The sequence below is a fragment of the Alternaria metachromatica genome (assembly GCF_023757995.1).
Source record: "Alternaria metachromatica strain BMP 0045 chromosome Unknown scaffold_28, whole genome shotgun sequence".
Classification (NCBI taxonomy): Eukaryota; Fungi; Ascomycota; class Dothideomycetes; order Pleosporales; family Pleosporaceae; genus Alternaria; species Alternaria metachromatica.
The window spans coordinates 107,321-130,073 of record NW_026055519.1 but is presented as its reverse complement, the minus strand read 5'-3'; the positions used below and the strand labels follow the sequence as shown (position 1 = coordinate 130,073).

Below are 22,753 nucleotides of genomic sequence, written 5' to 3'. Positions count from 1 at the left end.
AAAACTGACTGCCCCTCGCCTTCACCTTCGTATCCAAACCCTCGTTTAATTATAGTCTGCTGCTACCGTCGTGTGGTCTGAGCGCGAGCATCCAGTATCTTTATTGTAGCCTGTCTGTCCGCACCTTTTACATCAACGACGACGTGCACATCTCCGTCTGTCGCAAGGACCAACTCCGAATCGCGCGCTAATCGCCGGCACAACACCCACACTCACGGGCATCAACATGGCGACCACCGAGGAAAAACAGCCTCCGCACGCGGTCAACTCCCCGGAGCACTCATTGACTGACACCAACTCAAATGAGCTCCCTGCCTCGTGGAAATACAGACGCTTCACCGTTCTCGGTTTCAAGCTGCCATGGTTCGCGTCACCACCCGTCCAGCTCGTCATTGTCTCCTTCGTCTGCTTCATGTGCCCGGGCATGTTCAATGCTCTGAACGGCATGGGTGGTGGCGGCCAACTTGACCCGACTGCCAACAACCGGGCCAACACGGCTTTGTACTCGACCTTTGCTGTTGTCGGCTTCTTTGCCGGCACCTTTACCAACAAGCTTGGCATTCGCACTGCTCTGTCTTTTGGAGGCGTCGGATACTCCATCTACGTTGCCTCGTACCTGTGTTATAACCACACGCAGAATCTGGGCTTCACTACCTTTGCCGGTGCACTTCTCGGTGTATGCGCTGGTCTGCTATGGTGTGCTCAGGGCGCTATAATGATGTCGTACCCTCCAGAGGATTCCAAGGGTCGCTACATTTCGTGGTTCTGGATGATCTTCAACCTTGGCGCTGTTATCGGCAGTTTGGTATGTTTACTTTACTTTGAGACCCTGAGAAGTCCAGTCGTGAACTTGACGCTAACTCTACCAGATTCCGCTGGGTCAGAACATCAACACCAAGACTGCCGGCACAGTTAACGACGGCACCTACGTCGGTTTCCTTGTCCTCACGATCCTCGGCGCTGCCCTCTCATGGACCCTCGTCGACGCAAAGGACGTCATCCGCGATGATGGATCCAAGGTCATCGTCATGAAGCACCCGTCGTGGAAGTCGGAAATCGTTGGTCTCTACCAAACCTTCTTCACCGACCCGTACATCATCCTTCTTTTCCCCATGTTCCTGGCATCCAACTGGTTCTACACCTATCACTTCACCGAGATCAATGCTGCATACTTCAACGTCCGCACCCGCGCGCTCAACGGCGTCGTCTACTACATCATGCAGATTGTTGGTGCCTACGTCTTTGGCTACGCGCTCGACATTAAGGGTGTCCGCCGTACCACTCGTGCTAAGGCAGCGTGGGGTGTGCTTTTCGCGACCATCATGATCATCTGGGGCTTTGGATACATGTTCCAGAAGACCTACGACCGCGCCTGGGCAGAGGACGAGACAAACGAGAAGAAGGATTGGTCCGACGCAGGTTACGCCGGTCCCTTTGTCCTCTACATGTTCTACGGATTTTCCGATGCTGCTTGGCAAACATCAGTCTACTGGTAAGTTCCAACCAAGCACCAACATATTAAGATCGTCATGCTAACAAACATCAGGTTCATGGGTGCTCTGACCAACAACAGCCGCAAGCTCGCCAACTTCGCTGGTTTCTACAAGGGTATCCAGTCGGCTGGAGGTGCCATCACATGGCGTTTGGACGATACCAAGATTCCCTTCATGACCATGTTTGCTAGCAACTGGGGACTGCTCGCAGGCAGTTTGGTTGTTGCTCTACCTGTCATTCTCTGGAAGGTTGAGGATACCGTTGCCATTGAGAAGGACATTGCTTTCACCGACGAGACAGTGGCGGAAGTCGCCCCCAAGGCGGTTGTTCACTCAATGCCTGGTGACGCCGAGAAGGTCTAGTCAGGTCTTTGCACGGTTTTCATGATCGGGACTTCATGGGTAATGACGGTGTTCTTCAGCGGTACTTGTTAGTTTATGATACCTGGGCTCGAGTTGCATGGCGGGAATAGGGTCGTTTCGTGATAGTGCTACGAACAGCAATTCCCGATGTTCCTAACGAATGAACATCTATTTTCATTATTCACATGCTCAAAGTTGATTGTTGGTGCAAGGGTATGCAGTGTGGATGTGGCACAGTCACGGCGTGGACGGCGTGGTACACAACAGCCGTTTCATCTCGCTGACATCCAACGAAAACCAACAAATTACCGAGCGTCTGTTACCGAAGAATTTGGAGGACCAGTGGAATGCGCAGGACGAGGTCAGCAACCTACGCCCCAACACGACCTGACACGTACGCGCCGCAAAGAACCCAATCCTCCTCCGAGACAATCTTTTGCCCTACACATCCCCCATCGTATCAAGCGCATCACGGGACTAACTCTACCGACAGCTGATAGCCCCTTCCAGACTACCAAGCTTTACGATGCATCTGTCACCGAGCCGGACCGAGGTTGCCACTGCCCAGGACGCCTGATAATAGACCTGCTAGACCGCGACCCACGCCCTCTCCGGATACGATGTTTCAACGGGGCCTCACGAGTTCTCGAATCCACCTTCGCGGGATCGACATGCCGAGGAGAGCCACGAGGTAAGTGACGGTTACAACGGAGTCGTGCAGCAAGTGCGCTAGGTATGTGGTGTCATCTATTCCCATGATGCTCGAGCAGCTATCATGCAGGAAGCCTAAGTGCGCTGAGTAAGCGCTACATAGACTATCTTTAATGTTGAACTCTCCATTGGGGTTGAAAGTATTCAGAGACTCAACGGCCGCGAAGTTGCTAGTCAGATCTGATCGAGCCTTGGCACTAGACAGCGGGAGGCACGTGCTCTCCGCTCGTCATGCATCAAACGCCGTCTGGTCTTACTGGCTGCTCCGTTTGGAGCCCACGTGAAGCTCTGCGATGATCGCCACCGGCGCATAAAGCCTGCAATATGGTTGAATCATACCGCGGCTAAGTCGTCCACCGAAGTCCCATCGTAAACGCTTACGGCAGGATTCGCGTCCCAATGCGCTAGTGGACGTCGCCGCCCAGCAGATGTAACCGTACCGTAGCAATGGCCGCTCGTCAAACTTCTACGAGACCCCACCAACCCTCGACATGCCAGCAACGCCATGTTTCCGCATATCCATCCAGCGTGCCTGGCGCCAGCGACACGCTGTTGACTGCCGCCCACCGCCAATACATCAGGCCCTTCCGGCTTCCTTCCCTGTTTCCATTTCCTCTTTGGCCCCCGCGATCGCCCATACGTGCTTGCCTGCCGTGCCCCAGCAGCAGGCCTCGCATACCAGTCCCCGGAGCAATACCTAACTACGTTCGCTAGTGGATACAACCTCTTTGATGTTCTGACAAGCCATACAACTATGCTTAAGAGCCTTTTGCGACATCGGTTCACTAATGTTCCCGGCCCGCGTCTAGTCTCCGTTCACTACGACATTTTCAGATTTTGAACACTCTCGCTGAGCTTTGCGATTTAATAGAACGTCTACAAACAACATTCGTTCGCAAGTCATACCATCGTCACCGTCTGCCGGACTCCCCGTGCCCCTCCATGCCACCTCTTCGACTAAAGCGCAAGAGCGGCCGCGTCACCCTCGTTCCAGAGTCAAACAGCTCTCGTGACTTGCATCAAGCGTCAATCGAAAACAACAATCGTTGCTGGTACAAACAATTCATGCTTGATTTCTGGGAGGGGCTTCTCGCGGCTCTCGACAGGATCACCATGCTACCATCGCTTCTGCACTCTGTGCTCCCGTCATCAACTTCACGAAGACGTGTACGGGATGGACTCAGGACTTACGACCGCACAATGGACGACCTACTTCGCGAGATTCAACGCCTGTTAGAGGCACCACTCGCAACTGCCAAGATGCTGGACATGTCTACGAGGCTGCAGGCGCAGTTCGCCCCCAAGTTGCAGTCGAGCGATATCTGTATGTTGCCCTCATACAACCACAAGCTGCCTTCTGGATTTGAAAAGGGGACATATCTGGCTCTCGATGTCGGCGGCTCAACGTTCCGTATCGCACTGGTGGAGCTGAATGGTAGACAACCAGACGCCAAGAACATGCGCATCGTGGTCATGAAGAGCTACAAGATCGACGAGAAGGTCAGGCAAAGAAGAGGCAACGACTTCTTTGAGTGGATGGCCGAGAAGATTCAGGATGCGCTTGCAGATCCTCTTCTGCGAAACTCAACCGACACGAGGAGCTTTCCTATGGGTCTGGCGTGGTCATTTCCTGTTGAGTATGTTACCACCACGTGTGCGGTATTGCATTGACTGACTGTTTCCAGGCAAACATCCAGTCGAAGCGCAAATCTACTAGCCATGGGAAAAGGGTTCCTTGCGACAGAGGGTGTTCTTGGTCAAGATTTGAGCGAGTTGATCATGGCACCATGCAGAAAGAGGGTAAGACTTTGTTATTCACCCAGAATCTGCAATCACTGACGCCTTCAAGGGCCTGCCCGTACACATGGACTCTATCATCAACGACTCATCAGCGACCTTACTGTCACGTGCCTACGAAGACCCTTCGACGCGTTTTGCCGTAATCCTAGGGACTGGGTTTAACATATCTGTACACCTGCCCGTCTCATCACTTGCGACTACCAAGTACAAGGGCTACCCACAGCAATGGCTAAATGAAGCTACGCACGTACTCGTCAACACCGAGTGCAGCATGTTCGGCAAAGGTGTCTTCCCCACAACAAGATGGGACGACCAGCTCAACGACGCGCACATGCGACCCGACTTCCAACCTTTCGAGCACATGATCAGTGGTCGATACATCGGAGAGATCGTTCGATTGATCCTAGTAGAAGCCGTTCAGAAAGCCGGCCTGTTCAGCGGAGAAATTCCCGATCAGCTAGCTGAGACCTACACCCTCGACACTGGTACTATCGCCGCCATGGAGATGGACGACTCCAAGAACTTGACCAGCGCCACAGCTCTCTTCCAGTCCAAACACCCTCTCAGCAAGCCACCCACCTACAACGACATCCAGTTCGTCCGCCAGGTCTCGCAACTGGTTTCGCATCGCGCCGCCGCTTTCCTCGCCACCGGTATTCACGCATTATGGGCGCTAAGAACGGAGTCAGAGGGCTTGACACCTGCATCCGCTGGTCGGATGAGCATCGGTTGCAACGGCTCTGTCATCGAAAAGTATCCCTATTTCAGAGAGCTATGTCAGTCGCACCTTCACGAGTTGACTGCTGCATCTGGGGCGGAACCAAATTCAGTTTCGTTGGAGATTGCGGTTGAGTCGGCTATCTACGGTGCAGCTGTTTCTGTCTGCTGTCTTGAGGGACAGTGAGCATTCCGCAACGACGCTGGGATTGCGTCCTGCAACCTTTGCATTTCATACCCTTCTAGCAACATCATTGTACATACATTCTCAAGATCTTCTTTCCTTCTCTCTTCTTCCAATTTAGAAACACTTTACAGCCTAGCATGGAGACCTTTACGAAGAGCATACGGGGAGCTTCATTACACGGTTCCCTTTTGGCGTTTTCTGAGGATACATGGCATCGCATGCTCTCGAGCTTGCGCACGACCTAATGAAACATGTTCTAATCCAACTTCCCTCATTCTTCATGCTCAGCACGTGATGCAGACTTCTTAGATAAACAGACGGAAGAGCATGCGAGCAACAACGGGTTCAACCACCAAATCCAGACAACACCACAAACCGGCACCCGTCCTTCTAGAACACCCAAATACGATAATCGTACGTAATCAACCTCCACCCCTATCTTTCCACCAAACGCAAGCCCACTCCTACCTTACCCACCTGCCTACCAACAACGCACCGCGCCTCCTACCCACCCACCCTTATTGCCAGTCTCCACCCCTGTCAAACAAAACGGGGCAGACCAAACCCAACTCGGTACCGAGTCTCCGCCCGCTGCCCAGGAACCGAAGAAAACCGAAAGGTCAGGGTAGGGTTCGAGAACGTAACCTAGAATCCTAGATAGGCAGTATGTGGATGTAGGGGTAGCAGGATGCTAGGGTAAGAGATACGATAAGCGCACGTGGTGGGTACTCGTTACTGCGAAATCTGCAAACTGTGAAATTGCGCAATAGTTCAGAAGGATGCTGGACCCACTTCCCGAGGTTGCTAGTTATTACCCTTTTTGAGGGTAAGGGAGTATGTATGGTGGCATGCGCTATCAATTCAGTCTTTATCAATTCAGTCTTGTATCCCGAATACTACATCGTGATAAACGCCATCTATCTATCTCATAACATCCCGCCTCTCACGGAAGTCTCGGGTTTGTTTGTATCTTCGGCATTTCTCACGGTAGATGTTCGGCCGGTCGGAAGACGCATTTCTTCCGCTGATAACGATGGTAATGGTGGTAGTGGTGGTGATGGGGATTGGCATATGCAATGTAATGCTACTGTTACACTCCTCCACCCCTCCTCTCCAATCCTAATCCTACTCCAATCCTTACCCCAACACCAACATCAACGTCAACCCCGAACTCGGTCGAAAACCAAGCCCGGAGACATCACGGTGCGGCACGACGCAAGACGACGTCGGCAACGATGAGGGGTGGATGCGCGTAGAGTGGTATGTTGCAGTTTGCAGTAGAGTTGGGTGGATGGTAACGGTAACGGTAACGGTGGCGTTGCAGTGCGCGGTACTCATGCATACCTGTAACTACAACCACGTCGGCGAGGTCGGTAGATCTGGGGTTGTGGGTGCGATGCGATGTGACATGTGCCATGTAGATGTCATGTTTCTTCGACGGGAACGTTGTAGTCTACTACCTCGCCGATCGCTGACGAGGTGCTGATGGGGTTGCTATCGTTACATTCCTGCAGTGTGGATGTTGTGTATCGTGTCTACTCATAGTGAGTAAGCGACAGGGAGACGGCATGTACGAGGTGACGTTGCGCCAGTGGGAAAGTGTCGCGAGAGATGAAAGGCCGAGTGAACATCAGGAGACGTGTGATGAATACGTGGATATCGATACAGTTGGGAATAATGTGACATGAGAACAAGTTGGTATAATAATAACGTGCCGAGAAGGGGTAAGTATCGCCGTCGTATAAGGTTCAAGAGATGTGATGGTAGGCTAAAAGATGTCGTGCTACGGACTGTGCGTTCACCTGTGTCATGACGGCGCAGCAATATTCAGATATCAATCACAGAGTGCCATGATGGTAAGGTGAACGCCCAGTCCTAGCGCAGGTGTACGTCCAGCTTTGTACCTGCATTCTCTTATTCAATGTCCCAAAATCCCCAACCCAAGACTCTTCTGTGCCTGAAAACAGCTCTTCATATCAACCACCAATCTTTTCCTCATAAAAGTATTACAAAATGATCCAAACGAATCAACGCAAAGGGTATCATAACAAAGAAAAAGAACCTACAACACCAACCCTCAACCCCAGGCATCCGAAAAGTACCTCTTCGACCGACTCTTCCCTGCATCTGCCTTGGAGTCCTGCGGAAAGGGCGTGATATGGTGAACAACATGCGGACGATAAACAGCATCAACGGGCGGCATCCAGTCGTCCAGACCAAGCGGGAAGTATTCATAGAGAAGATCAGCACTCTCATCAGGGCTGTTGATGATGCCGATTGAAAAGGATGGAGGCCGCATGGGTGTCGCGCGTTTTCTTTGATGGTCGTTAGGTGACGGTGCTTTTTGGGGCTCGTCATCCGTGAGGGAAAGGGTGACGGGGGCTATAGATGCGCGATGCGGGGGCACGCTTCGTGAGATCTCGGGTGTCGATTGGGCGTAGGGTGTGGCGTGTTGGAGTTGGGATGAAGGCGGATCGGGAGGTATCGCTGTCATGGCGCCTGCTGGTATCTTCCAGTCAAAGTCTGGAGAGGGCGGCATTTCGTTTGCAGTGAACTCAAATGGCATCTGGAGTAAGTCCATGGGCTTGGACGATGTCGCAGGTGGGTTGGGTGTTTGTTTCGGGGTGTGCTGGTTCGTGTCGCCAGTTGGCGTTCTGCTGGGTTGCTGTGGAGTGTGCACTTTGCGTGCTGTTGAACCGCCACTGATGGGCAGGTCCTTGCGGGCCTGGAAGTTGCGCGGGCTTCTTCCTCGCACGATAATTGCACCAGAGTGTACTTCGCATATTGGTACTTTGACACCACTAGCGAGAGTTGCTATCACCTTCAATCGCACAACAAAGTGCTGTTGTAGCTCCTTCCTCCTCCCATTGTTTGCAGTCGCTATCCGGAACTGCAGTCGCTTCCAACTGATAGGGAAACTAACATACTCCGAGTCCATGTCCTGTCCGGTCGACAGATCGAGTGGATATGTCGGTGGCTCCTTCTCAGTTTTGTCTTCGGTCGATGTACTACCCGTGGCCGGCGTCTTCCACGGGACCGAGATTATCTTTACGGGATTGCCCTCGAGTGATTCGGTTGCGGAAATGGTGAGTTCTTGGCCAAGAATCGGTATTTGGTCGCCTTGGTCGGTCATGAGGAACTGCAGACTCCGGGGAATCGTGATGGTGCCGGTGATCTGGAAGAGGTTCCTCCGGTAGCAAGTCAATTCCGACGGCGCCTGCACATCAGCTGCGGTTGCCCAGGGTGATTCGGCCAGAAAGAACATGCCGTGCAGCTGTGCCGACATTGATATTGACACCCTTTGCATAGCATATGTGAGGATGGTGTACGGTACGACAGGTAGCGAGAAGCTGAGGAGCTTGTTGTTGCTCTCGATGCTGGGGCTCTCAGGCACGCCATTCTGATCGTGTGGGTGTATCGACTGCTCGTAGCCGCTCTGGACGTCGGAGAAGGGGTCTTCGTAAGTGCTGGGGTAGCGCTTGAGCTGCGGGGGCATCTGCTGGAGGTGGTATGTCGAGTAGGCGTCCTCGCTTCTGCGCAAACATGTCAGTAGCTGTCAGGCAGGTGTCGCGCACTGCACCTACCCAATGAAGGTCTCGGCGTCGAAGTTGGAGCGCTGGTCATACTGGAGCGGCAGCGGCATGGCCATCTGCTGGTCGGGGCCGGTGACGGTCTGGAGCGGTATGTACGACATGGTGTTGGTGTTGAAGTGCTCCATGGCTTGGTGCAGCCTGGCCCGGGTCGAGGAAGAGGTCGCTTCCGAATCGGCGCATGCGCGCAACAATAGCTATGGCGCGGCGACGAGGAAGGCGCGACCGAGGATGCAGTGGAAGGCACGTGGGAGTGGCCGTCGGCGGGTGGTGGTGGTGAATCGGGAACGCTTGGGGCTCTGGGGTTGTCGAGGTGGAGAGATGCGGCAAGGCGAGCGAGCGGAGAAGATGGGGGACGAGACTGCGTGCGCGCTGGCACTGTACGGCGAGGAGCGACACCGGACTAGACCGCACAGCAGGGCTTGGAGCGGTGGCTCGCGGGAACAAGACCAAGCGATGGCCTCTGTAGCTGTCTTGCTGAGGTTGTGCGACAATGCATCTGCATCACATGCGCTTCTGGCCACGGTCGGATAGGCGCGCTGCACAAAGGGTCCCGTCTGCTGTGGGGCTCGGTAGGCGATTTTGACGGGAAGGATAAGCTTGACTACCCCAGGCCACGATGCCAGAGATTCCCAGGCACACTTTGTATATCTTTGCTATGATCTACGAGACACACAGCGCTGGCACGCTGACTCCTTCGGTAGGGCTTCTCGAAGGGTCAAGCCGAACGGTGATCATCCTACGCCATCCCCCCAGTGGCGTCTCCTACTCTAGCTATGGACCCGCTCTTCAGCTGTAAAAATAACCCTGAAAGCCTTCAGCACCTCTAATCCGACGTCGCCTATACGGGAGGACATCTGTGTCTGCATTCTATGCTTGTCTATCGAAATCTGCCATGCCTATCGATTCGATAGCGGAGAGGCGCAGCAGCTCTACCAGGCCAAAGCTCGCGGATCGCCTTACGACAGGGCGGGATCAGCCGAGTGAGCGCGTCGGAAGGGCAGCTCCTTCGAGGCCTTCAGCGACCGTGAGACTGAATCAGACGGCAGAGCTGATGCTGCAAACATCAAGAACCACGGGCTGCAGCGTGAGACCGCTGATCTTTGGGTGTAATGGTTGGGACTATGATCCTGCGGTATGCATGCAGGACAAGCACGAGGTACACGGAAACGCCGACGGACCCTTTGAGAAAACCATCCGATCCGAGTACATACGGCCCACGACCTGAAGGGTGCTTGCATGGTATGACATCAGATCATGGTACGAGCGATACAAGTAACCAATGGGATGCCAGTCAGTCCCGGAGAGCAAAAAGCAACTAGCACACGCACCCAAAATAACCCCTAAACACCGACCAAAACATTATTAACCGAAGTAGCCAGGAACATGAGTATCTGGCAGAGGTACCGAGCAATCAAGCAGGCGGGATCATAGTCCAGGTCGCAGCATCACAGCTGACTTCCTCAAAGTTGTGCATGACATCGAAGCCCATTGCCGAGAAGCCGTCGAAGTTACCGTCTCCGTCCATCTACTTGAGTTAGTACCTTGCCGTGACCAAGATTAGACGGCTACTTACATAGTCGAGCAAGCATGCATTGCACCCCAGCTGCTTGATCTGTCGCATGCCGAGTAGGATCAGCCCCTGCAGTAGTGTCGAGTACTCTCCCACGCCAGGCGATATGACGGGCGAAGAGATGCCTCCAGCTGCCTCGTTCAGGTCTTTCAGTGGGGGTATGTATTCGGCAAGTCGTGAGTGGTTGTTGTAGAGCACAACAGTGCCCACCAACGCACCGTCTTCTGGTCGCTTGGCTCGGATGATGCCACAAGCCGTCGGGTCCGTAAGCGCAAGTTTGTACACCTCTGCTAGACCCTGGCGGTTGCTCGTCTTGATATGGTCGAGTATCGGTCCCGCATAGTCCCACCCGTACACAAGATCAAACTGTGCGCCTGCGCTCGCTAGACTCTTCGCCATGCCAGGCGGTGGATTCCACGTCTGCAGATTGCGCGCTACCATGTTGCAGACAGGACGGGAAAGTGCGGCACCCCAGCCTAGCTGTGCAAACCATGATCGGAGCCGTTTCCGCTCGTTTCCGTGTCCGGTTGGGATTCCTAGATACATACTTGGCAGGCGTGATCCAAGCTGGAATCTCTTGATACCTTCTTTCTGGAGTAGCGTGCGAATAGCTCGATTGTGTAGGGAATGTCCGATGGAGAGCTTTCTCCTTGCTGGGTCGACGAACAAAGCTCCAATTACACCAGTGCCCGTAGCCTTGAAGAAGTACGTTGAGCAGAAGCCGTACAGAGCTTGTGTGCTGCTGTTTCTAACAACAAAGTGTGACTCCTCCACTTCTGGATGATGCAGAATGAATGAGCTCGAAGTTGCACTCGACATCTCCGACCGTTGGTTTGGTGCCGTTTCTTCCGCGACAGCTGTGACCAATGTGTCCAGAGCATTACTGTCTCGCTCTTCGTTAAAGATTTCGACTAGCCAATGTTGTTTGGATGGGTGAAGCTTTTGGCTCTTGCTGATGGTTCCTGGTAGCGTTCCGGAGGGAGAGAGTTCGCCGTAGAGTACCCTGACCAAGGAGTTGAGTGCAGTCTCAGTGAAGTCATAAGTGCCTGATGAGATTAGCTTGTCTGACCTCCATTTGGACACGGACATGACTTACATATATAGGTCCCAATGGTATTGTCCATTGCGAAGTCGTACGGCGATGAGACTGCGACCACAATGAGGGGTTTCTCACGCCTCTCTCCACCAGTCGTATACTGCATATTGCATATCATCGAGACATGCTTGGTAAAGCCATGCTGATACAGATTCCGGTTGGCATCAGCCGTGAGTACGATGATCGCACTCGCCCGATTGATAAGATTTTCATGAACTGGACGAACACCGTTTGCGGTGTACGATGTGTGAAGCAGTCGTCCGTTGCGCTGTCTAGCAAGAGAACGACCCAGTTCTTTGAAGACTCTTTCTCCGCTCATGACTGAAGAACTCCGGTCCCAAGCAGCTGGCTCGGGCGAGTGACCCGCTGCCCCATTGGCAGCGTCGGATATAGCTCGTGATGCAGCGGATGCCGCCAAAGGCTTCACTAATGGTGTCAGCAGGAGAAGCTCTTCCTCGCTTTCGAGTATGTTTGTCAGTGGCAGAAGCCTGTTCTTGTCGCGTACGACTGTGATGGAGCTGTTGTACGCTTTCGTTGACAGTGCGGTATGCGAAGGCTGTAGCTTTTCCAGGTAGTTGATGCCTGGCGGGTTCAGTGCTTTTTCCCAGGATGTGCACTTCTTCTTCATCGCTAACACACGTCTGAGTGAGTTGAAGATACGTTCCTTCGAGACCATTTCGCTTTCTATGCCGGTCTTGAGGCCCTTCAGTCCTTCTTGTTGGAGTGAGAACGACCGGCATAGGAGGACTACGTCGCAGCCTGCGTTAACTGCCATGACCGTGCCGCCGCCTACACCGATGTTGTGACTGAGAGCATCCATTTCTAGACACTCGGAAACCACTACACCGTCGAATTTGAGATCTTTCCGAAGAAGGTCGTCGACAACTTGTTCTGACAGACACGCGTGCATCGCGTTAAGCCCCGCCGAGGACATGGCGCAACCACCAACCATCATGGAATCAAGACCTCTTTCGATGGCCTTCTTGAACGGAACCAAAGCGCTTAGACTTAGTTGTTCTAGCGATTCCGTGATGATCGGCACGTCAAGTGTTGAGCCCAGAAACTCCAGATTGCCGTACGAAGGGAAGTGCTTCCCCAAAGTCACCACGCCGGCGTCCTTGTAGCCTGCCATAAAGGCGCATCCAAAGGCGGACACCTCCTGAGGATCATCGCCAGCCGTCCGTACTCCAAGGGGCTGATTGCGCGCATTCGTGAGTACGTCCAGACATGGCCCGAAGATCCAGTTGATGCCACATGCAGCAATCTCCTGTGCGGTCGACTTAGCGACTTCAAAGGCTAGGTCCGTGGAGCCGGTTGCTGCCATTCCCATGTTACTAGGATACTGGCGGATGTAGATGTCATCAAAGAGACTGTTGACGCCGCCATTCTCCTGGTCGATGCCGATGGCCAGCGGAACAGGGTGTCCAGCATCGTGGGCAATCTTCTGGAGCTCGTAGATAAGCGCAGTAGTATCTTCGGCGGCTATGACAGGTCAGCCTGACAGTGACAGACCGAAAAAGGTGGATTACCAACATTTGCAATTCTTGGCAGTAAGTAGTATGGAGCCAACATGATGTTCCTCGATCAGGGTACGAATGTGAGGAGTGACCGAGGTGCCATCGAAGCCCATCATGAACAATTGGCCCTACAGCACCTTTGTCAGCGAATCCAGTCGCAGCATGGGCGGAAGCGACCCACCATAGTCCTGCATCACGGGCAAGTTAGCCTGACCTGTGGTCACATTGCGCAAAACTCAGGAAGCCTGAGGGGAGGAAATGCGCCCGACGCGAAGCTCACCTATCGAGGTCATCCCAGACAGGGTCCATGTTTTCGACCTTGCTCATAATGACAGCGCCGGTCGCGTCGCGTCGCAATGAAGTCTGTGGATGCGACGTGGGATTTCCGGGTGGGCACCAAGACTCCGCCGGCGTGACTCGCAGATCGGTAATGGTGGATGGGAGATGGGGAGGATGGCACCGTAGCATTCACGCTGTTCGCGGCTGGGGTACGTGATTAGCGAGGCGCTAGAAGCATGCACCCCCGTCCGTCGTTACACCATCCTCGTCCCTCTGCTATCAGCGACATCCACTCTGATGCCACCTCACATGCAACCGCGATGCATCCGGTTTCTTCGGCGGAATATGATCATCGCTGTGTTACCTCGATCTCACGACGTCGGAATCCACATCCAGTCACCTTGCGCAGTCTTACAGCGTGCGCTCCACGGCAACGATACCAGCCATGGAAGGCAAGTTTGCCCGGCCGTGATGACTCAATGGTATCATCGTAGGAAGATGAGCGTAGGTATGCATTTGCGATAGAAGTAGTAGGTAGGCGTCAGATCCTTTGCAACGGTTGTTGAGTCACGCCTGCGCAATAGCAACCATCCAATTCATCCTGTCATTCTCATTTCTGAATCACATCTCTATATTTCTATTCTTATACTTGGCAAGCTTCGTTTATTCATTAGTCCTCTTGACACGACCCACGATGCCTTCAATCGTGCCAATCCCCGACTCCCCCATACGAGAGGACTCATCAGGCGTGATAAAGTTCACAAACTGCCTCCTCGTAAAAAACAACGCCCTAGTCCCCCAAGATCTCTGGATCAGTTCCGCCACCGGAAAGATCCTAAACGGCCAAGAAATTCTCTACTCATACCGCACCGCCCCGGAGCAAATCGTCGACCTAGGCGGACGCATCCTCTCCCCCGGCCTCATCGACACGCAACTAAACGGCGCCTACGGCTTCGACTTCTCCGTAATCCCCTCAGACCGCGAAGGCGGCGCATCAGCCTACGCCAAAGGTGTCTCGCGTGTGAACAGGAGTCTAGTAGCAACAGGCGTAACATCCTACCTACCAACCCTGACATCCCAACTCCCGTCAGTCTACCAAACTGCCCTCCCTTTCCTCGGTCCCTCAGGCACAACGCGCGACGCAACGCTCGGATCAGAATCCCTGGGCGCCCACTGCGAAGGCCCCTTCCTCTCCCCCACCAAAAACGGCATCCACAACACCTCCGTCCTGCGCACCCCAGACGACTCCATCAGCAGCCTAGAATCCTGCTACGGGGCCTCGAACCTCACCTCCCCCTCGCCCATCTCCCTAATCACCCTCGCCCCCGAACTCCCCGGCGCACTATCAAGCATCCCATCCCTAACCAGCGCCGGCATCCGCGTCTCAATCGGACACTCAGAAGCGACCTACGAAGAAGCGAAATCCGCAATAAAAGCCGGATGCAGTATGATAACGCACCTCTTCAACGCCATGCGGCCCCTCCACCACCGTAACCCTGGTATCTTCGGTCTGCTGGGCACACCCTCCTCCTCAATCAACAAACCATACTTTGGTATTATAGCAGACGGCATACACCTCCACCCCACGTCTATAAAGATAGCGTGGAACGCGCATCCAGACGGGCTGGTGCTGGTGACGGATGCGATGAGGTTGGCGGGTATGCCGGATGGGACGTATGAGTGGACGAACGGGTCGAAGATTATCAAGCAAGGCGCCCTTCTCACCCTTGAGGAGAACGGCAAGATTGCGGGGAGTAGCATTCAGCTTGTGGATTGCGTTAGTAACTTTTTGAATTGGACGGGGAGTACGGTGCCGGAGGCTCTTAGGGCGGTTACGGAGACGCCGGCGAGGATGTTGGGGTTGGAGGGTGTCAAGGGCTGTTTGGATGAGGGCGCGGATGCGGATTTGTGTGTGTTGGATTTGAAGGAGACTGAGGGCGGGGAGAAGAGGTTTGTTGTGGATGAGGTGTGGAAGTTTGGGGTTAAGGTTTTTGAGAGGGGGTTGGAGGCATGATTGCGAACTTCTTTTGTTGGGTCGCAGCGAAACTAGATTGTATAGAATAGATTACGCATTTAGACAGCATTCATGGTGTTGTTGACGTTTGCTGTTAAATCAGCATGAGCATCACAGTACCAACATCAATAGAAACCCTTACAATATAACTAATGTTGTTCTTCTATCTATCCCTTTCCAATAATGAACTCACGCGAAATTTGTACTCGCGGTTCTGAACTCCCCCATGGCAATATATACAGAAGCAGCGCCGCGACAATATGCGCCAGTGTAGCCCCCAAAACAAAGACCTACTTTCCGTCCCAGAGACGATACAGAAATGCGAAAGCTATAAACATAGCATGCTACATGTTTGACTAGACAAAAAGAGATGAGTAAAAAGAAACCGAAATATGCCAGTGATGCGTAGAGACTCGTGAGTCAGTATTAACAAAACGCCGTGGAACACCAAACAGGCGAAATGGACCCAATACCCGTGTGGAGAAGAAATGAGATCGACAATCATGCTGTGACATCGTTGCAAGAAGAAAAAGAAGCGCTCTAAACCAGGTTCGTCGTTTACTTGAACATCCATTGACAGTGGCAAGCATCATCAGGGTCCACGCGGCGTTGAAGATCAACAAGGTTCTCGCGCTTGCTCTTCCTGTCGAATGTGATGGTTTGCGAAGGTTGAGCGGCAAAGTACTCTTCGTAGCTGGGATCTGACTCTTGTAGCCATATTCTGATTGGGCTGTCGTTCGGGCTAGGTGATGTTACTATCTCGCCGTTATCGAGCATGAGCATCTGTTGACAGTATGGTTGTGACGCCCCAGGGAGCCGGCGTTCTTCTATCTTGACGATCCGGGGATAAGGTGCCATGCGAGGGGCTGAAGAAGCATCTGACTCGGAATCTCGAGCGCGAACAGGTGACGGGGCAGCCAGGTTGACAGGGGAATTTGTTGGAGACGCTGTAGTAGTTTGTGTAGAGCTGGTGGAGACACTACTCTCAGTCGGCACAGCGACAGCAACATTTACAGCCGCATCGTCGGTTGGGTCGGGCGTGGGTGTAGGCGTGGGCCATTGGGTAGGGAACGAGGTAAATGTGGCTGCCGTCGAGTTGTCGTCAGCGTAGATGTAGCCCTCGATGTATGTCTCGTTCCAATAGCAATACCAGGGCGTATCACCAGGTTGAACCTTGAAGCGCTGTCTGTATTTCTCATCTTGTCGTTTTGAGAGTCCTGACCCGGTACTGAGCTCGGTGGGTGACAAGATGACTAGCTTATCGTATCGAGCAGAAAAATGATAGGCTGGACCGTAGGCTTTGAAATCCAAATCAAGTACCAACTCCATCGGCTTGGTATCAAGCACAGGAGTCTGGAGGCCATATAGTATAGAGTTCGACGGCACCGAAGGTCCGCTACCCATGGACGCAACTTGTTGAATCTCACCACCAATGACGGTATCATTGATAGTTATGACAAGCGGAGCGAAAGTCATCCTGCATGACCATGCAGAATACTGATTTGCTTGTGTTAAGCATCCCGACTGTCCGTATTGCGGTAAGCCCAGAGGAAGGGCGAAGGATCCTGTTGGTAGCGGCAAGAGGCCAGACGGTGTTGAGATGGGAACGGCGTCGAAAAGAGATCCATTTTGACCCGTAACCTGCGGTTGTCTAGCGAGAGTTAGTAGATGTTTTCGTTGATGGATCGTGAGTACTTACGCTTCCTCATGAGGGCTGCCATTTTCATTCTGGTCGTCATCATCATTGTGTTTCTTGGCAGCAAAGGTACCAATGGCTGCTCCGAGGGCGACAGAGAATACTAGTATGAGGACAAGAACCACAAGCGCGACGCCCATAGGCACCCTTCCCCATAGTTTCCTCTTACGCCAACTGACCTTGCCTTCGACTGGCTCCGCCTTCTCCGAGAAGTGGTTCTCAGACGCCAGTAGAGATGCAGAGGACGAGTCAGAGGGTTCTGCTGGTACGGTACTGCTTTGTGTAGCGGCAGAGTTGGTAGCCGCAAGATTGCCGGTTTGGGTTTCCGGTCTCTGGGGTGGCAACCGGGCGGGTGTGACGGACGGGAGTAAAGGAACGGCAGGTAGAGGGGGTGGCGAGAACGAGGTAGTGCTCAGCGGCGAGACTGGTGATGCGGGTGTGTTGAAAGGATCCTCTGCGTCAACTTGGACGGGCGCGGGTATGACACGCGACGACGCGCTTGCCTCGGCTGCCAAAGAAGCCTTGGTGGGTCCTTCCTCTGGATATCTCGAGTACGGTGGCAGCTGCTCGGTGTGTCCGTCGGGTCCGATAATATCCTGCTCCTCGCCATCCGGCCCAAGCACTCTGTGGTAACCATTGTTCAGGCCCGGGAATCCCACGGGAATAGTCGACTGGACCTGAGGTGGAGGTGGCTGGGCTGGCTCGTCTGGTGACTCTTCGTCGACAATGCCGCTTTGCGAGTACATGGCATAGGGATGTGTCGGCCGCTGCAGTGACATTGATCGATGCGGTTGGCGTTCTGTCGAGCTTGTTGCTACGCTCAGTGGCCGTGCCATTGATAGCTGCGGGTACATGCCATATGGGTGGCTCGGGCCCGTCTCGAACGGGTTCTCGGAATTGCTCGTCGTCGCAAAGGATCCCGCAGAGCTCACAGAGTCGCGATGTCCAAGGGGCCTGTGGTGGCTGGGCCCTCGGTTGAGGGGCGGTCGGCCACCATCTTGCGTCATCGAATCCCGCACCTTGGCCGTGCTATTTCGCGTTGCCGTCCTTCGCAGGTCGCTCTGGTGATTCTCGGGCGCCTTGGATGTCGATGGTTGTCGTTGCAGCGCGTCTATCCGGTCGTGATTTTGGCGGTCGCCCTGCCAGGGCTGGCTCGCGTTGGCTGGTCGGAAGCCATCCGAGACGGAGGGCATGAAATCATCCTCGTCGGGGTCGATTTCGTAGTCGTCGTCAAAGACATCGGGGTTGCTCGGCTGGCGCGGTGCTTCGTTGTTGTCGCTGCTGCGTCGGTCCATGACGCCGAACGGTCCCTGAGCCCCAAAGGCCCTTCCTGGTCCCCCTTACAGTCCTCCCCGATGGCAAAGCAGGCGTGTCGTCAAAGAAGTAATCGAGGTAGTGCGCGATCGGTAGCGATGAGCGTCGCGCGGGTAGCGAGTGTGGCGAGAATTGGCGTGTGTCGTGTCGTGTCGTTGGTAGGGTCGAGAGGGTGTATCAGGTTTGGCAGAGGTTGTCCTGAGACGCTGGCGCCACTAAACGGCGCACGGGCGAACACCCAAGCCTGAACATCGATAAGCACCCCTTCGACATCGCATCCTTCGGCTCTCTGACCAGCCCATCAAGCTTCTGACATGTGCACTTTAGTTTCTGCTATGTACCTGCACCTTCTGCGCTTAATTCCCTCCCGTCGTTCTTGAGTCGCTGCGAGTTCATTTTCACCCCTCTCGCATTAATATAGAGCTACTTTAGGACGACCTGGCCTCACCTCATGTGCTCTGCCGCTTTTCTGCATCATATTCACGTGCACTCAGCGTCATGCACGGGATCGCGGGCTCTACGATGTGCCATCAATCGATTGACCCGGGCCCATCTTCCCTACCGTCGGGCAAAGTGCTTCTTTCTGATCAGACAGAACATATTTAAAACAGCTATTAGGCACGATGCCCGACTATGACATTGTGCATCCGGGATCGTGGTTGGGGCTGTCATCTGGTCCGCGACATCGACATGTTGGTGGACATTCGGTTCTGCATGGCTTCCCGAACTGTAATACGTGTTGACGATATAGGACTCGTTGTCATAGACGATGAAGGTAGCTATTGTTGCAGATTGATCTCTCTGCTCAGAGCTGCTCAGGTCCCGTGTGCTGTCATCCGCCTGATCGTCAGTGACTCCGCTCCCGCTCCTAGAAAGAAGCTTTGGATAGGGGAGTTGATGCCCTGTCACCATACGACATTGTAGAGAATTAAGTTGAAGAGCGAACCGGGCACATGGTACTTATGTACTTATGCTCTGCATCGGGGAGCCCATGTCAACCTTCGGCCATGACGACAACGGCGAGGACTGCCTAGGATGGCCCAGCCTGTTCGCCCAATGCAGTTCAAGGTTCAGCCTGGGCTCCGACATGCGGCTATGGGGATATCAATTCACCCGAAAAGACGTACCTATAACGTCAGTTGTTCTCATCCCCACGCCGCTCCCGGATACTTGCATCGATTCCATTCGTCAGTTGAAGTCTGGGCCGTGCTTGACATCCCTTATCCGACTTGGGATGCTCCTGAACTGCTTTTTGTCATTGATCGTCTGAGAACACAACTGCAAGCTGAACTTAGAGTTTATATGCGTTTACGATACCGTCCTCCATAGAAGGGGCCAAGTGATCTCGGTGGATTACTACCTATCAAAATCATCCCGCCCACCAAGTAGGTCGTAGATAGCGACCGCGGGAATCTAGGCAGCAGTCTGGCTAAACGCGAATGCCCTCATTTTCGGCCGAGTTCTACTGATGTGTGATGCCCTCAGCACAATGGGCAACTCGGGTCCAAAGCAATGACGGCCTTCTCGTCTAATGTTGTCAGATATTGCCGTCCTTCATCCAACACAGATACCGCAGCATAGTGACGCGGCATTACGCATGCTGTGGAGGCTGTGTTCTGGCTGGAGGGTAGGTAGCCATATTTGTCGAGTATCGCGGATGAGGTTGCTAGGGGGGACTTGTTGTGATGGGCTGATGGTTCCTGACTAGCTAGTAAATCCCTGCATGCCAAGGAGCACGGCGATAGGCCGTCGAGGGAGTACGTCCTCCGCCCGGTGGAAAAGGGCCAACTCACGATGCTGGGGGCGCGATGAAGTGAAGTGAAGTGAAGATATACGTTCGCAGAGCATGCAGCTGGGACGAAGCGAGGCAGGCGGCATGCAGGCGTTTCTTTTTCGCCAGACGAATGCCCCGCCATGCCGCCGGCCTCGCAGCCAGACCCTGAATGCCCCGAGAAGAATGTACCGAAAATCTCAGGGACTAGCAGACACAACACTGGGAGCGCGTGGGCCGCTGTTAGGATTGTTGAGTGCTAGGTCTGCACAAAACCCGTTACTTGTCCCCTTTGGAGCCCTGTACCCACGGCGTGCTAGCATTGCCACGAAACTGATTGCCGCTACTAAACTGCACCTTGCCATTGTCGCGTAGGATTTACTCGTCAAGTACTTAAGGCGGTGAACTCCCCTCCCTCGCCAACGCACTCCCTTTCTGCTCCTCACACAACACTATACACTCCTGCAATCATGGCTGCTCGTCCCTCCAACATCGGTATCAAGGCCATTGAGCTTTACTTCCCCAGCCAGGTACGTTGTTGCTGTCGTGGGCGGTGTCGCCGTCCCAATGGACATGCGCCCGCTGCAACTACGCCCTCTACACCAACACGCACTAACAACTCGCCCACAGTGCGTTGACCAGGCCGAGCTCGAGAAGTTCGATGGCGTCTCTCAGGGCAAATACACCATTGGCCTCGGCCAGACCAAGATGTCCTTCTGCGACGACCGTGAGGGTGAGTCCAAGATTTTCTGCTCGCGCGACCCCGTGTACCCCGAAGAGGAACTGACAGGTGCTCAACCCAGACATCTACTCGCTCGCCCTGACCACCGTCACCTCGCTCTTCAAGAAGTACAATGTCGACCCCAAGAGCATTGGCCGCCTCGAAGTCGGCACCGAGACTCTGCTCGACAAGTCCAAGTCGGTCAAGTCTGTGCTCATGCAGCTCTTCGAGGAGTCTGGCAACTACAACATCGAGGGTGTTGACACTGTCAACGCCTGCTACGGAGGAACCAACGCCCTCTTCAACTCCGTCAACTGGATGGAGTCGTCGGCCTGGGACGGCCGCGATGCCGTCGTAGTCGCCGGAGACATTGCGCTGTACAAGAAGGGCAACGCTCGCCCGACTGGTGGCGCTGGATGTGTCGCCATGCTCATTGGCCCCAACGCGCCCATTGTCATGGACGCTGGCCAGCGCGGTTCCTACATCAGGCACGCCTACGACTTCTACAAGCCCGACTTCACCAGCGAGTACCCCGTCGTCGACGGCCACTTCTCCGTCCGCTGCTACACCGAGGCTGTCGACGCCTGCTACAAGGCCTACAATGAGCGCGAGAAGACTCTCAAGTCGCAACAAAATGGAAACGGTGTAAACGGCAGCAGCGAGCTCGAGACTGCTCTCGACCGCTTCGACTACATGGCCTTCCACGCACCTACCTGCAAGCTCGTCGCCAAGTCGTACGCGCGTCTGCTCTACAACGACTATCTCGCCAACCCCTCCAACCCCATCTTCGCCGAGGTTCCCGCTGAGCTTCGCGACATGGACTACGCCACCTCTGTCAGCGACAAGACCGTCGAGAAGACCTTTATGGGTCTTGCTAAGAAGCGCTATGCGGCTCGCGTCCAGCCCAGCATCCAGGTCCCGACCCAGTGCGGTAACATGTACTGCGGCAGTGTCTACGGTAGCTTGTGCAGCTTGCTCGCCAACATCAGCAGCCAGGACCTCGAGGGCAAGCGCATTGGTATGTTCAGTTACGGAAGTGGTCTGGCCTCATCTCTGTTCTCCTTCACTGTCAAGGGCAGCACCGAGAACATTGCTAAGCAGCTCGACATCCAAAACCGTCTCGAGAAGAGGCGTGTAGTCGCCCCTGAGGTTTACGACGAGGTAAGTCTTCGAATTCTAGATTGCTACAGAACATCCCACTAACATTTCTGCCAGATGTGCAACCTCCGTGAGCAGGCTCACCTCCAGAAGGACTTCACCCCCAAGGGAAGCGTTGACACCATCGTTCCCGGCACCTACTACCTCACCGGCGTCGACGGCATGTTCCGCCGCTCCTACGAAGTCAAGCAGTAGACGCCTTGTCTGCCGCATTATACCCATCACAACTTCATTTCTTCCTTCGCTTGCATTCTGAGCATTTGCGGGAGTCATCTTCATGATTCAGCTTAGACTCAAAAGGTTGCATTATTTCACACTTGGCGTATGGGACAGTGGCCCCACTTTGCCGACCGCAGGGTTGTGGGAGTCGTGGTACACGAACATTTACGATGGATGATAGGGATGGGAAGGATCACATGTATATTGTCTAGATCTGCATGGTGGCATGACAAGAGTCGTGCCATCTTAATATTGGCTTCTGAATGAGGCATCGACACTGTAGATAGACTAATGCGATGTTTACAACATTACCATGGTCCCACAACAAGGTAAAAGTCTTATCCATACCGACATCGGCGCCGAATTTCAAGACCCATTTTCATCTACTTTGAACAGGGTTGATGTATACTAATCCATTTGGGGGGTTTCTCGTCTTGACCATGGATGAACGAATCGTACCTCGGCTCAAACTTCAGCTCCGCGTCGCGATTACCGCCCCGCTGCGAACCTTGAAGCTTACGACAACATCTGCGC

At 54.0% G+C, this 22,753-nt stretch overlaps 7 protein-coding genes across 7 annotated transcripts; 4 read left to right on the top strand and 3 right to left on the bottom strand.

Moving 5' to 3' along the window:
- Positions 1-226: 226 nt before the first annotated feature.
- On the top strand, positions 227-1,856 carry J4E83_008898 (uncharacterized protein; the record flags this gene model as incomplete). The annotated part of the gene is made up of 3 exons (XM_049335791.1): positions 227-805; positions 870-1,492; positions 1,547-1,856. 3 exons carry the CDS (start codon positions 227-229, stop codon positions 1,854-1,856), a joined length of 1,512 nt encoding a protein of 503 aa, XP_049185057.1.
- Positions 1,857-3,509: 1,653 nt separating this feature from the next.
- On the top strand, positions 3,510-5,271 carry J4E83_008897 (uncharacterized protein; the record flags this gene model as incomplete). The annotated part of the gene is made up of 3 exons (XM_049335790.1): positions 3,510-4,204; positions 4,253-4,367; positions 4,417-5,271. 3 exons carry the CDS (start codon positions 3,510-3,512, stop codon positions 5,269-5,271), a joined length of 1,665 nt encoding a protein of 554 aa, XP_049185056.1.
- Positions 5,272-7,348: 2,077 nt separating this feature from the next.
- J4E83_008896 (uncharacterized protein) lies at positions 7,349-8,965 on the bottom strand (the record flags this gene model as incomplete). The annotated part of the gene is made up of 2 exons (XM_049335789.1): positions 7,349-8,804; positions 8,856-8,965. 2 exons carry the CDS (start codon positions 8,963-8,965, stop codon positions 7,349-7,351), a joined length of 1,566 nt encoding a protein of 521 aa, XP_049185055.1.
- A 1,310-nt stretch (positions 8,966-10,275) lies between these two features.
- On the bottom strand, positions 10,276-13,160 carry J4E83_008895 (uncharacterized protein; the record flags this gene model as incomplete). The annotated part of the gene is made up of 4 exons (XM_049335788.1): positions 10,276-10,389; positions 10,438-11,480; positions 11,531-13,012; positions 13,124-13,160. The coding sequence occupies 4 exons, from the start codon at positions 13,158-13,160 to the stop codon at positions 10,276-10,278; spliced, it is 2,676 nt and encodes an 891-aa protein (XP_049185054.1).
- An 860-nt stretch (positions 13,161-14,020) lies between these two features.
- J4E83_008894 (uncharacterized protein) lies at positions 14,021-15,340 on the top strand (the record flags this gene model as incomplete). The annotated part of the gene is made up of 1 exon (XM_049335787.1): positions 14,021-15,340. One exon carries the CDS (start codon positions 14,021-14,023, stop codon positions 15,338-15,340), a length of 1,320 nt encoding a protein of 439 aa, XP_049185053.1.
- A 558-nt stretch (positions 15,341-15,898) lies between these two features.
- Positions 15,899-18,331, bottom strand: J4E83_008893 (uncharacterized protein; the record flags this gene model as incomplete). The annotated part of the gene is made up of 2 exons (XM_049335786.1): positions 15,899-16,991; positions 17,040-18,331. 2 exons carry the CDS (start codon positions 18,329-18,331, stop codon positions 15,899-15,901), a joined length of 2,385 nt encoding a protein of 794 aa, XP_049185052.1.
- Positions 18,332-20,591: 2,260 nt separating this feature from the next.
- On the top strand, positions 20,592-22,195 carry ERG13 (3-hydroxy-3-methylglutaryl coenzyme A synthase; the record flags this gene model as incomplete). The annotated part of the gene is made up of 4 exons (XM_049335785.1): positions 20,592-20,651; positions 20,752-20,854; positions 20,925-22,003; positions 22,058-22,195. 4 exons carry the CDS (start codon positions 20,592-20,594, stop codon positions 22,193-22,195), a joined length of 1,380 nt encoding a protein of 459 aa, XP_049185051.1.
- Positions 22,196-22,753: the final 558 nt, after the last annotated feature.